At 44.8% G+C, this 14899-nt stretch overlaps 1 protein-coding gene across 1 annotated transcript in view; it reads right to left on the bottom strand.

Annotated features, from left to right (window-relative positions):
* Positions 1–2266: 2266 nt before the first annotated feature.
* The window catches only part of LOC311253452 (uncharacterized protein), a 298131-nt gene continuing 285498 nt past the window's right edge, over positions 2267–14899 (bottom strand). Inside the window, exons 20-24 of the mRNA XM_084347438.1 lie at positions 12100–12273; positions 11317–11490; positions 9919–10092; positions 3387–3433; positions 2267–3260 (exon numbers count right to left, since the gene is read on the bottom strand). Of these exons, the coding sequence (XP_084203564.1) occupies positions 2716–3260; positions 3387–3433; positions 9919–10092; positions 11317–11490; positions 12100–12273 (1114 nt within the window). The 3' untranslated portion in view covers positions 2267–2715. The remainder of the gene's footprint in view (positions 3261–3386; positions 3434–9918; positions 10093–11316; positions 11491–12099; positions 12274–14899) is intronic.

Genomic DNA, 14899 nt, shown 5'->3' with positions numbered 1-14899 from the left:
ATGAAGAACCCAGACTTATTCTGGACGTCTGAATATGATATGTTGTGTTGGCTTTTTAACGAGGACATTTATGCTCTAGCCAGATTCATTGATGGAGCTTGGAAATTAAGACAGGGTGTTTTATATCCCACGTAAATCCCACGTTTGCTGCTTGCTGTTCTATATTCTGGAAGCTTGTTTGTTTATTCCTGATCTGTTGTGCTCTGTTTGTTTGTTTCTGCTTTGTTTTCTTTTGTTTTCTTCTTTGTTTGTTTTGTTTGGTCATTTTCTTTCGCTCTCCTCCAAAATGACACGCCAAAGCTATCTTTGCCCCCATGCGGGCTGGGCACAAAAAGATGTGCATGACACTTAAATAAATAAAAATCAAATCAAATCAAAAATCCAGTAGCAGATCTACGGATTGTATTAGATCCACTAAACTGGATGCTTATATGGATCGCTCTGTGGTCAGTGAGGGGCGTGGCGAGGATGTTACTGTCACTTTCTCTTTATCAGTGTTATTGGATAGCAGATGATTGTGAAGGACGCTTCTCCAGTTTCGCTGTAGCTTTATTGAACACCGGTCAACACACAGGTATATATACAAAACTCACCTCCTGGCGGACACCCCGTCAGGTTACCGTATAACACCTAGTATATGCGCAAGCACAATTATACTGCCGTATATGACACACCTAGCTAACAGTGCCTCTGCTCTCCACCTAGCTAACAGAAATGCCACTCTACACCTAGCTAACAGTTTCTCTGCTCTACACCTAGCTAACAATGTTGCCACTCTACACCTAGCTAACAGTGCCTCTGGTCTATACCTAGCTAACAATGTTGCCACTCTCCACCTAGCTAACAGTGCCTCTGCTCTACACCTAGCTAACAGTGTTTCTACTCTACACCTAGCTAACAGTGCTTCTGCACTACACCTAGCTAACAGTTTCTCTACTCTACACCTAGCTAACAATGTTGCCACGCTACACCTAGCTAACAGTTTCTATACTCTACACCTAGCTAACAATGTTGCCACGCTACACCTAGCTAACAGTGTTTCTACTCTACACCTAGCTAACAGTTTCTCTACTCTACACCTAGCTAACAATGTTGCCACTCTATACCTAGCTAACAGTGCCTCTGCGCTACACCTAGCTAACAGTGTCTCTGCTCTACACCTAGCTAACAGTTTCTCTACTCTACACCTAGCTAACAATGTTGCCACTCTTCACCTAGCTAAGAGTGCCTCTGCGCTACACCTAGCTAACAGTGTTTCTACTCTACACCTAGCTAACAGTGCTTCTGCTCTACACCTAGCTAACAGTTTCTCTACTCTACACCTAGCTAACAATGTTGCCACTCTACACCTAGCTAACAGTGCTTCTGCTCTACACCTAGCTAACAGTGCCTCTGCTCTACACCTAGCTAACAGTTTCTCTACTCCACACCTAGCTAACAATGTTGCCACTCTACACCTAGCTAACAGTTTCTATACTCTACACCTAGCTAACAATGTTGTCACTCTACACCTAGCTAACAGTGCTTCTGCTCTACACCTAGCTAACAGTGCCTCTGCTCTACACCTAGCTAACAGTTTCTCTACTCCACACCTAGCTAACAATGTTGCCACTCTACACCTAGCTAACAGTGCCTCTGCTCTACACCTAGCTAACAGTTTCTATACTCCACACCTAGCTAACAATGTTGTCACTCTACACCTAGCTAATAGTGCCTCTGCTCTACACCACGCTAACAGTGTCTCTGCTCTACACCTAGCTAACAGTGCTTCTGCTCTACACCTAGCTAACAGTGCCTCTGCTCTACACCTAGCTAACAGTTTCTCTACTCCACACCTAGCTAACAATGTTGCCACTCTACACCTAGCTAACAGTGCCTCTGCTCTACACCTAGCTAACAGTTTCTCTACTCCACACCTAGCTAACAATGTTGCCACTCTACACCTAGCTAACAGTTTCTATACTCTACACCTAGCTAACAATGTTGTCACTCTACACCTAGCTAACAGTGCTTCTGCTCTACACCTAGCTAACAGTGCCTCTGCTCTACACCTAGCTAACAGTTTCTCTACTCCACACCTAGCTAACAATGTTGCCACTCTACACCTAGCTAACAGTGCCTCTGCTCTACACCTAGCTAACAGTTTCTATACTCCACACCTAGCTAACAATGTTGCCACTCTACACCTTGCTAACAATGCCTCTGCTCTACACCTAGCTCACAGTGTCTCTGCTCTACACCTAGCTTACAATGTGTAGCTAGCCAACATTCAGTGTGTAGCTAGCTAACATTAGCTGCAGTCTGTAGCTAGCTAACACGTAACACTCACACAGAAACATGATGAAAGCAGCTAATTCAACATCCTGCTGCACGACTGCTGACTCAGACCAGAAGGAGACGCACGTTACGCCTGTTTTAAAGTCTTTACAGCGGCTGCCTGTTAAAGTCCTTCTGTGAGTCACCAGCTTCATGCTGACGACTGTCAAATACAACAAGTGCAGAACAAAGTGAAGTGATGTCTCAGTTTTAATGTGCAGAACAGAATCATTGATGAGGAGGAAACCATCAATCTTTACAATCAGTTTGAATCATTTTGTACAAAGTTCACTGATGAATTTATTACAAGAAGCTGAAAGATTGATGTGACTGTGATCCTGTACAGACTCAACTGTTCAGCACTGACAATGTTTCTGTGACAGGAGGAGACTCTGCAGACTAAACACCACACAGACACACTGAGGAGGAACCAGAACTGGACCACCAGAGCCCAAATCCAGGATAAAGAGGTTCAGTGAATGTGGTGCTGAAGGTGTGGAGGCGGATCAGTGAGTCAGAGGAGACTCTGTAGAAGGACAGAGTGCCAGCAGGACAGTCCACATACACTGCTACTCTACCAGAGGAGGAGGAGGAGGAGGAGGAGGAGGAGATGTCTGTTCTTCTGTTATTGTGCCAGACAGAGTAACGACCATCAAAGCACTCCAGACTCCAGGACTGATCATTCCATCCAAACAAACAGTCTTTGCCTCCTCTCCTTCTGATTCTTCTGTAACTCACTGATATAGAAACATTTCCTCTCCACTCGACCTCCCAGTAACAGCGACCAGTCAGACCAGTTCTACACAGCAGCTGAGGAGACTCAAACCTCTCTGGATGATCAGGATATGACTGATCCTCCTCCACACGTGTCATCTTCCTGTTGTTGTCAGACAGTTTGATGCGTCTGCTGACTGTGTTTGTGTCGACTGTGAGCTCACAGGAATCTGATGGAGAGAAAAAGACACAACACAGCTGCAGTTATTAATGTATCATCAGTGTGGTGATGACATCACAGATGTGACTGAGTGATGTCACAGTGTGCAGCTGAATCAAAGTAAAAACACACTCACACTTCCTCAGACCTGGTGTCAACCATCGGACTCCAGCAGGCTCCACCCTGAAAGGAGGAGGGGGGTCAGAGCAGCACATCCTCTTTCAGCATGCAGACATGGACATGACATGACTCATACACAGAAACACAATATGTCCATCAGGCCTGCTTCTCCCTGTTCTCCTGAACCTCTTCACCTCTGCCACTCTCCTCACACACTGAGAGCCACAGGATGTTGGTGTGTGTGAAAGAGGACGACAACATGTGAGGACACACACAAACCTCTTTTTGGATTCATGACTTCATCTTTATGTTATTGGATGTTGCTGCTGTTTCCTGTGGGCGACCTTACGCTTGCTGTCTGATCCAATGTCAGCTTGTGCTCATGTTTGTATATTACAGGACTTTTGGATTTGGACGTCAGAACTTTTGAGGTCAGATTCCTGTTTGAAGCTTCCCGGGCTTTTCTGAATCTCACCTGCACAGTCTGCTTTTTGTTCTCGCTGTGTTTCTGCTGCTTTATTAAGGGACAACAAGCCCAAGACAACATGAGGAGAACTCTACATGTTATTAATCATATTCTAAAAAAGAAGAACTGTGCAGCCTTAATAAGCCTCGATGCAGAAAAGGCTTCTGATAGCGTAAGTTGGACTTTTCTATATCAGGTACTTGAAAAACTCGGACTTAATGACAAAGCTGTCAGACGTATTAAAACACTTTACCAAAACCCGACCGCAAGGATAAGAATAAACGGCAGTCTGACTGAGAGCACAGCTTCAGGACCATCTACTAGACAGGGCTGCTGTCTCTCTCCAACCTTGTTTGCAGTCTTCATAGAGCCCCTGAGATCTTAAAGGAGTAGAGGTCGGGGGAGAGGAACACACCATTGGACTTTTTGCTGGTGATGTGGTCTGTTTTTTAGAGGACCCAGACACATGCATCCCCATACTAATCAACCAACCAGAGATGTTTGGCTTTTGTTCTGGATACAAGCTTAAATCGACCAAAACTCAGATCCTAACATTCAACTACTCCCCATCCAAAATCATACAACAAAAACACAATCTGAACTGGAGAGCAACAACAATGAAATATCTTGGGGTCACTTCAACACAAAACACTGATGATTTATTTGAAGCTAATTACGTCAAACTGGAGAAGGAAATTAAGAGCAACTTGGACAGGTGGGCTATCCTTCCATCAGACATCGGTTCACGAATAGAGACCATAAAAATGAGCGTTCTACCCCGACTTCTTTACCTGTTTCAGTCACTACCCATTGAGATACCCGAAAAACAATTCAGACTGTGGGACAAAACCATTTCCAGGTTTATATGGAATGGTCACAGACCGAGAATCAAATCTGAAACATTACAGATTGGAAAGGATAAGGGGGGTTTGGCACAGCCAAACCTTCAGGGATATTTTCATGCTGCACAAGTTAGACATGTAATCTGTTGGTGTGACAAAGATTATGTAGCCAAATGGAAGAATTTAGAAAAATCAGCCGTGTTGGAGAAGCTGTGGAGATGTAAATGTGAACCATTCACACGTGTTCTGGCCTAAGATCCCAAAATTTTGGGAAGATGTTCATTTAGTTATGGGCAGAGTTTTGGGTTATGGTGTATCCAAGTCTTGTACATTATTATATCTTGGCGTCATTACGGGAAACGTTGTGTTGAAAGATGATAGATACATATTGAAAATTATGTTAGCAGCCTGTAAAAAGGCAATTACAAGAAAATGGTACAAGACAGACCCCGTCACAGGAAGACTGGATGGAAGTTATGGACGAAATACATATTATGGAACAACTGACTTATAAAATAAGGACTCAAGAGGATCAATGCTGCCGGAAGTGGGAGAAATGGACTGAATACATAAAAACGACAGGACCAGGACCGTCACACTGACATTAAAAAAGGATCAAACTGTAGAAGCATGGTGATCCATCATGTTCTTTTTCAGATCTTTGTTTTTTATTTGTCCCCCCCACCCCCCGTTAGTTATTTGAAAGCTTTTATTTTGAAGCAGCAAAATCAGGAAACACTGGATTTCCACCAGCAGAACCTGAACACGAGTCCAGAACAGCTGAAAGTGAAGCTGAGTCAGCAGCTACGAGCCGGGCTGAAGTACATTACAACAGCATTAAACCAGAGGTCCACCAGCTACTGTAGAGAGCTGCAGCTCTGCACAGGTCACATATCATGTTAATCAATGGAGCAGATGATTGATCACTGAATGTTTTCTTTTCTTTTGTCATTTGATTTTGGTGACGTGCAAAACACCGAAGCTTTCCTGCCCCTGCAGGCTGTTATAATGAGAACTACCCAAAACAGCCCAAACTCAGCTGGAGCAGCAGTTTCCTCATGACAGGAGCCAAGACGGCACCACTGACCCATCTTAAATTCATCTATGCACTGCTGCTGTTATGGTGATGTGACGGGAATGTTCCACCTCGTGTCATCTAGGGGTTTCACCGAATAATCGAATATTCGAATATTTGACTATCAAAACCACTATTCGACGCTGTGCGTGATAGTCGAGTATTCGTCTTTTCCTTGTTTTTTTTTTTTTTCAAAAGCCCGGTGCTGTAATAAAGCGGTACCGCAGATATGCAGCTGGGGGCATGTGAGACTAGTGCAGTGTGTGTGTGTGCGTGCGTGTGCGTGTGCATGTGAGTGATGTCAACACGCCAAGGAAAATGGCGCCAAGCAGCAGACAGGAGACGAAAAAAAAGAGAAAGGAGACTGAAAGTAAAATGGCTGAGGCGGCTCTCAATACTCGCCTGCAAGTGTCCAAGGTCTGGAAATACTTTACCAAAACAGATAAACCGTTAGCTGCAATATATGTAAGGCTACTCTAAAGTACCATGGCAGTACGTCTACAATGCATAACCATTTGAAGCTACACCCGGCCGGGGCTAGCGGCAGCAGCGGCAACGTTAGCGGAGAGAAGCACCAACAACAGACAACAATGAGAGACTTCTCCACACGCCAGATATCCGACCAAAGAAGAAGGAAAATAACTGGTCTGTTGGTGAATTTCATCGTGAAGGATATGCGACCGCTTGCTGCGGTGTCTGGAAATGGCTTTAAGGACATTATCCATTTTTTCGAGCCGGGTTACGTTATCCCGTCCCATAGGACACTGTGGAGCAACATCACACACCAGTATGATGAATTGCAAGCGAAATTAGCAACTGAAATGAAAGATCAGAGTGTTTCACTCACTACGGACCTATGGACATCTCCAACCATGGAGGCATACATCACATCAGTCAGTGGGGCCTGACGGTGTTCTACGTTATACATGACAATGCTAGCAGCATGACACTGGCGATGAGTCTGTGTGAAGATTTCAACCACGACCTCGGCTGCACTGGACACACATTACAGTTGGCGATAAAGGCGGGGCTGGATTTAGCTGAAGTGGCAAAAACCACAGATGCGGCGAGGCGTGTGGTCAGCCACTTTCGCCACTCGGCTGTGGCAACGAGTGCTCTGACGCAGCGACAGGCCCAGCTTAATATGAAAGAGAAAAGGCTCCAGAACGACGCTGGAATTCTACCTTTACAATGCTGGAGCGACTTAACGAGCAGCGCATCCCTGTCCAAGCCGTACTCCAAGATGAGACTGTCACTAAATCCACCGCCAGAAAAGCCCCGTCAATGAGAGCCTCGCAATGGGAACTAATCCAGCAGCTACTGCCTGTGCTGAGACCGCTGGCAAAGGCAACTACGATCATGTGTGGGGAAATGCACGTCGGGCTCTCATTTATCTACCCCGTTATCCTCAATCTGGTGAATGTGGTGCTTAAAGTTGAAGAGTCGGATGTAACAGCAACTCGCAACTTTAAGAACACGGTACTAAAACAGCTGAAAACCAGGTTCAAGTTGGACACTGAGGACGACTTGGCGGGATCGGTTCCTATCACTGCCTGCATCCTGGATCCCAGATTTAAAGATCTCTGATTCCTTCCAGAGAACACCAGAGCGGAGGTTAAAAGCCACCTGATTCTGCTACTGCGAGATGTACCTGTAGCTACAGGTAAATATTATTTATTAATTTGAGAGAGAGAGAGATACTGTGGTGTGCGTGCGTATGTGAGGTCACGTCTGTGCTTTAATATATTTGCAAAATTGAAAATAGCTAAACTTAAATTCACTGAAACCCTGGACTCAAACACGACCGGCACTCTGGCTGTGATTTTATTTGCAGGTGCCGATGACGCCACAGCAGACAGCGACGTGGGCAAAATCGGAGAGGAGCCCGGGAGTAAAAAAACAAGACTGGAAAGTGATTACGACGAACTGTTTGGGCCTCACTACACCAGTAAAAAAAAAAAGGGCTGGCAGCACCTGTCCAGAGGATGTTGAAGAATATTTCCATCTGCCCCGCATCACCACGAGCAACCCCCTGGAGTGGTGGGCCCGCAAGGAGAAGCAGTTCCCCCGCCTGGCAAAGCTGGCCAGAACCTGCCTGGCTGTCCCCGCTACAAGCACCCCAAGTGAGAGAGTTTTCTCCCTGGCTGGGAACACAATTACCCGTCAGAGAGCAAGTTTGCACCCAGCTCATGTGGATGCCCTTGTTTTCTTGAACGCAAACCAGGAGCGCAAGAATTGGATTATTAAAGAGGAGGACTTTGACGAGAGCGAATAACTGTTAAGCAGGCACAGGCTGATAGCCCACTGGATTACAGTATGTTGCTTTTTTTTTTGCACTTTTCGTTATGACGTTGCACAGTGGTGGTGAGTAGGCTAAGTTTTGTTTAACACATTTAAAGCCTATATTTTCTGTTAATTCTGAATATCAATTTGGATAAAATGTGTTATTTCAATAAACAACGTCTGTAAACTTTATGTAACCTGTGGACATTTTTATGTTTAATAGCGAGATTGCTACATTTGTTTTCACAATTTACATGCAATGTTGATCTTAAAGGATAACTACCGTTTTTTACAACCTGGACCTTATTTCTAGCATAAAATATGATCATTTACTCACCCAGATAACTTTGGTGTCATTTGAAGTCGTTCGGACGAAATTAGATCCAGTGTAGCGCCGATATGTCCATATAATGCGAGTGACGGGGCACCGACACACAGCCTCTATATAACACATTATCTGCCACAAAACTAGTTCATTTCAGCAATATTTTGTCATGATACCCTTGTGCTATTCCCCTCTGAGTCCGGGCTCGTCTGTTATCAACATCCGGGGTCAAACTAGCAGTAGCAGCTACAGGTAAACAAGCCGGGCTGTCACGGGTGCGCGCGCAGCTCAGAGACGACATCTTCCAGGTCAGAGGTAGTAGATCAACCTACAGACCCCAGATGTTGATAACAGGCAAGAGGCGGACTCAGAGGGGAATAGCACGAGTGTATCATAACAAAATATTGGTGAAATGAACTAGTTTCATGGCAGATAATGCTCATAGAGGCTGCGCTTCGGTGCCCCGATCACTCGCATTATATGGATATAGCGGCGATCCACTGGATCTAATTTCGTCCGAAAGACACCAAATGACACCAAAGTTATCTGGGTGAGTAAATGATCGTATTTTATGCTAGAAATAAGGTCCAGGTTGTAAAAACGGTATTTATGTGTTTTCATGGTCATTAAGAGAGGCAAACTCAGTGAGGAGGGTTAGGTCTGGCAGCAGCGCTGCCGCATGGATTAAAAAAACAAACGAACAAAAAAACAAAAAAAAAAGGCGAATATTTGACTATTAGTCGACTTTTGGGAAGTATTCGTCGAATACTAAAATGCAGTATTCGTCAATGCCCTAGTGTCATCTAACGTTGTTATTGGACTGTTTTATATCTTCTGTTCACTTTAAACTGACGCCACAGACAGTTGTTACAGTCTGTAAATGTTTCACACTGAGGCACAGACACACTGTCAGTGATGATCTAGGATGCAGTTACTCCAGTGTTGATAAAGATCCATGTCAGAACCATTTTAAGTTCAAAGTCAAGCACTTTGGCAGAAACACTGATTCTCCAGTTCAGGGAAAGAGTTTCTATGACATTCAGTGATTCAATTCATTTATGTGTCACAGAAATCTTTTGAATTTGAGGTTCAGTATTTTCTGATCAGACGTCTGACACAGAGGGTCTATTGTTATTATTAATATCATAACACAGCAGTGACGTGGTGTAAATTAGATTTAATGTTAATGTTTTGATAACCCTCTGCAATTAGTGTGGAGTGTGAAGGAGTTTGGATGACGGTTCATCAAGCAGCAAAACCAGAGGCCAACAAGTCAAACAGGCACATTTTGAACAGGCACCAAACTAGTCTGAAAAAAGAGGTGTAACTTTAGTGTTTGTGCCAAGACTCTCCTGGTCGCTGATCTTCATCTCTTCTTCTCATCTTCCTCTCTTCACTTGTAACTCTTGGCTTCGTGCCATGCTGCCTTTTCTCCTGAACTGAACTGAACAACTGGAGGTGGAGTAAACGAAGCAGACCTCCCGACACTGAACCATCTACAGTGGAGATACAGAGTCTCACACTGACTGTCTGTGGCTGCAGCAGGACTCTTCATACCTGAGAGTGTCCAGTCTCCAGCCTGGATCCTCCAGTCGAGCAGACAGCAGCTTCACTCCTGAGTCTCCTGGATGATTGTAGCTCAGGTCCAGCTCTCTCAGATGGGAGGGGTTGGAGTCCAGAGCTGAGGCCAGAGAAGTACAGCCTTCCTCTGTGATCAGACAGCCTGACAGCCTGCAGACACACAAAACAACACACATCACAGATCAGCTGAGGGTCCTGATGATTCAGTGCACATCTGTGTTTAAGGGTTTAACGTTTATTATATTCATCATCTTAGTTTTCACTAATTTACTAATCAGCACTAAACACAGAGTATAACTGAAGATGATGGAAATGCCATTAGTTTTGCAAATATTTGGTCATGAACCAACATATTGTACAGATTAAAATGATGACCTGATGATGGAGGATCACCAAAGTAATTACAGTTCATCCTGAGGGGAGCATGAATGTCTAAACCAAACCTCATGGCAATCCATCCAATGGTTGTTGACATATGTAAGTCGGGACCAAAGTGCAGAATAGACTGACAGACCCACATTTTATATATATATAAATAGATTAGTGGTGTCATTGGTTTTGTATTGTTACTTTGATGAGTGAAGGATCTGTTAAGTTGTCAGACTGTGAACACTATCAGAACATCACACTCCTGTCCACGCAGGTCGTCTCGCCTGTGTTTTGGCTGTGTAACTACCTCTGTTGGAGGATCAGAGGTGGAATGAAACTGTCCCCCCATTCCACCTTTGTAACTTTCACACCTACAGAAGCTGAAGCACGCTCACCTCCCTCACCACCTGCTGACCAACTTCTATCGGTCAGCGATAGAAAGCCTCCTGACCTACTGCTGCACGGTGTGGTTCTCCAGCTGCACAACACAGGACAGGAAGGACCTGCAGCGGGTGGTGAGGGCAGCGGAGCGTGTCATCGGGACGACACTACCCCCTCTCAGAGACATTTACACTGGCCGACTCCAAAAGAAGGCCAGCTGTATTGTTAAGGACCCCACTCACCCTGGACATTACCTGTTCTCCCCCCTGCCCTCTGGGAAGAGATATAGATCCATCAGATCTAGAACAAACAGACTGAAGAACAGTTTCTTCCCACAGGCAGTGAAATGCACAACCCCCCCTTCACCCCTCACTCTCTAAAGACTTCACACCAGTGCAATAACCCTCCACTACCACCCCTCACACACATACTCACTTGTGTACATATTACCTACATACTTGAATCTTGTGTCTATTTATCTTGTTGTATATTTTACTATTTTTATCTATTTTGTTTGGAAATGTTGAGTCTCTTAAATAAATTGAATAATATTAAGAGTATGATCAAGACCTGCTCCAATTGTAATGTTACATGAAATAATGAAATAAAATAATGAATCCTGACCCGAGAGTTTCAAGGACACAGTGTGAACTCTCCAGTTCAGCAGAAAGTAGCTTCACTCCTGAATCCTGCAGGTTGTTGTTACTCAGGTCCAGCTCTCTCAGACTAGAGGACTGGGAGCTGAGAACTGAGGACAGAGCTTCACAGCTTCTCTCTGAGAGGTCACAGCCACTCAGTCTGGAGAGAAAAAAAAGAAGACAGAAAACATGGTAAATGTTGAGTTTTGCTGATGCAGCATCAGGGTTTCTCAAACTTTTCTTCCGGTGGTTGTAAATAAAACATTAGGCCTAAAGTCCATTTCTCCCCACCATTGTAGCAGTCCACAGGATGGACCCACCAGAGTAGGACCGTCTCTGTGCTCGAGACCTCCTGATTTACAAATCAAGCACTGGATACCAACAAGTCCCCCCATGTGGCTCAAAGGTGTACTGCAGATAGAGATCTTAAATTAAAGACTATGAACGAAAGTCTGCAAATATATTTGGCAACTCAAATAAAATCCTCTCTGGGAATGACTGGTATATATAATCTCTTGCTCCAGTGCTGTTCAGTTCAAAGTATGTTATGTTGTCGTGACAATGAATGAAGATTGAATTGAGAATAAACAGACATCCAGGGATCAAAGTCATATGATGTCAAACATAAGTGAGGTTCTCCATCCTCATTGTTCTTGTTGTGCAGGAGCTGAATTAATGAAAGGTACATTGAAAGAAAACAAGTTTGATAGCAAAACAATCTACCAGAAATATATAAATGATTTCACAACAAACAGCAACATGATCTGACCTCAAACTTTCCAGATTGCAGTGTGGACTCTTCAGTCCAGCCAACAGCTCCTCCACTCCTGAATCCTGCAGGTTGTTGTAACTCAGGTCCAGCTCTCTCAGACTAGAGGACTGGGAGCTGAGAACTGAGGACAGAGCTTCACAGCTTCTCTCTGAGAGCTTACAGCCACTCAGTCTGGATAAAGAATAATGAGCAGAACAAGAAAATTATTTCTATTTGGGTCAATAACAGCACATTTACTGCATTCTGAAGAAACTTCTCCACACTTACAGAGCTTTGTTGGAGGCTTTGACCACTGGCAGCAGCCTCAGAAGAGCCTCCTCTGAAGCAGAGTATTTATTCAGGTCAAACACGTCCACATCTTTTTCTGATGACAGTAAGATGAAGACCAGAGCTGACCACTGAGCAGGAGACAGTTTATACATGGAGAGACTTCCTGAACTCAGGTACTGTTGGATCTCCTCCACTAGAGAACGATCGTTCAGTTCATTCAGGCAGTGGAACAGATTGATGCTTCTCTCTGCAGACAGAGTCCCTTCGAACTTCTTCTTGATGTAACCGACTGTTTCCTGATCGGTCTGTGAGCCACTTCCTGTCTGTGTCTGCAGACCTCGGAGGAGAGTCTGATTGGTCTGCAGTGAAAGACCCAGGAGGAAGCGGAGGAACAAGTCCAGGTGTCCATTTGGACTCTGTAAGGCCTTGTCCACAGCACTCTGGTAGAAGTCTTTTCTTCTGTTAGATGTCTGAGATGTTGTTTGTTCTGTTGCCAGCAGATTGACGCCAGAGTTGATGAATGTCAGATGGACATGAAGAGCAGCCAGAAATTCCTGAACACTCAGATGGACGAAGCAGAACACCTTGTCCTGGTACAGTCCACTCTCCTCTTTAAAGATCTGTGTGAACACTCCTGAGTACACTGAGGCTGCTCTGATATCGATGCCACACTCTGTCAGGTCTGATTCATAGAAGATCAGGTTGCCGCTCTGCAGCTGCTCAAAAGCCAGTTTTCCCAGAGACTCAATCATCTTCCTGCTCTCTGGAGTCCAGTGTGGATCTGTCTCAGCTCCTCCATCATACTTGGTGTTCTTCCGTTTGGCCTGAACCACCAGGAAGTGGATGTACATCTCAGTCAGGGTCTTGGGCAGCTCTCCTCCCTCTCTGGTCTTCAACACTTTCTCCAGAACTGTAGCAGTGATCCAGCAGAAGACTGGGATGTGGCACATGATGTGGAGGCTTCGTGATGTCTTGATGTGGGAGATGATTCTGCTGGCCTGCTCCTCATCTCTGAATCTCTTCCTGAAGTACTCCTCCTTCTGTGGGTCAGTGAACCCTCTGACCTCTGTCACCATGTCAACACACTCAGGAGGGATCTGATTGGCTGCTGCAGGTCGTGTGGTTATCCAGAGGCGAGCAGAGGGAAGCAGTTTCCCCCTGATGAGGTTTGTCAGCAGCACATCCACTGAGGTGGACGCTGTAACATCAGTCAGGATCTCAGTTTTGTGGAAGTCCAGAGGAAGTCGACACTCATCCAGACCGTCAAAGATGAACACAACCTGGAACTCTTCAAAGCTGCAGATTTCTTTGGTTTCAGAGAAGAAGTGATGAACAAGCTCCACCAAGCTGAACTTTTTCTCTTTCAGCACATTCAGCTCTCTGAAGGTGAATGGAAATGTGAACTGTATGTCCTGGTTGGCTTTGTCTTCAGCCCAGTCCAGAGTGAACTTCTGTGTTAAGACTGTTTTGCCGATGCCAGCCACTCCCTTTGTCATCACTGTTCTGATTGGTTCATCTCTTCCAGGTGAGGCTTTAAAGATGTCTTCTTGTCTGACTGTTGTTTCTGGTCTGTCTGGTTTCCTGGATGCTGCTTCAATCTGTCTGACCTCATGTTCATCATTGACCTCTGCAGTCCCTCCCTCTGTGATGTAGAGCTCTGTGTAGATCTGATTCAGAAGGGTTGGGTTTCCTGCTTTAGCGATCCCCTCAAACACACACTGGAACTTCTTCTGAAGGTTAGATTTGAGTTTACGCTGATAAACTCCTGAATAAACACACAACAAAAAAGATCATTAAGTTATTTATAAAGACAATAAGACAATTTCCTTCCCCTAAAGATTGCATATATAAACAGATTTCCCATCATCATCATCATCATCATCAGACTTCAGTAAACGTCTCATTGATCCATCATGTTAAATCTTTAGAGAAATCCTCTTACTGCTCTGCAGACAGTCAGCCAGCTCCTCCTGCTTCATTCTCCTCAGGAAGTGAAGTGTGATCTTCAGAAATGCCTCTCTGCTGCTCCTCCTCTGCTCTTCATCCTCACCATCCAACACCTCCTCATCCTCCCTCTGACTCTCTAAGCATTCTGAGCGATCTGAAGTCAGAACCTTCTGGACCTTCTTCAGCTCGTTCTTCACAAAAGTGACAATGTTCTCCTCCAGCAGCTGGAACAGAATATTATGTGAATGAGAACATTTAACATCATGGAGCCAAACATCAGATCCATGTTGGACAGATTCACCACTGGTCTGTAAAGCGCAGCATGGAGATTATTGTGAACAGACTGGATGTAAAAGTAGTTGTTGTTCATGTACAGACCATAAATATGGAGTCCAGGTGTGTTTGATGCTGCTGGGCAGACGGACCTCTGGGAACCTCTGAGCTCTCCTGGTCGACTCTGTGGAGGAATCATGAAGAATCAGCCACATTATGTCTGTCCACTCAGAGACAAACACAAGCTGAAGGTCCTTTGAGTTAAAGTGTTGATGACATCATTGAATCAGATGGTTTCCCCTGACAT

Source organism: Pagrus pagrus (genome assembly GCF_965226575.1).
Source record: "Pagrus pagrus genome assembly, chromosome: 24".
Lineage (NCBI taxonomy): Eukaryota > Metazoa > Chordata > Actinopteri > Spariformes > Sparidae > Pagrus > Pagrus pagrus.
This window is presented reverse-complemented; position numbering and strand designations above follow the sequence as displayed.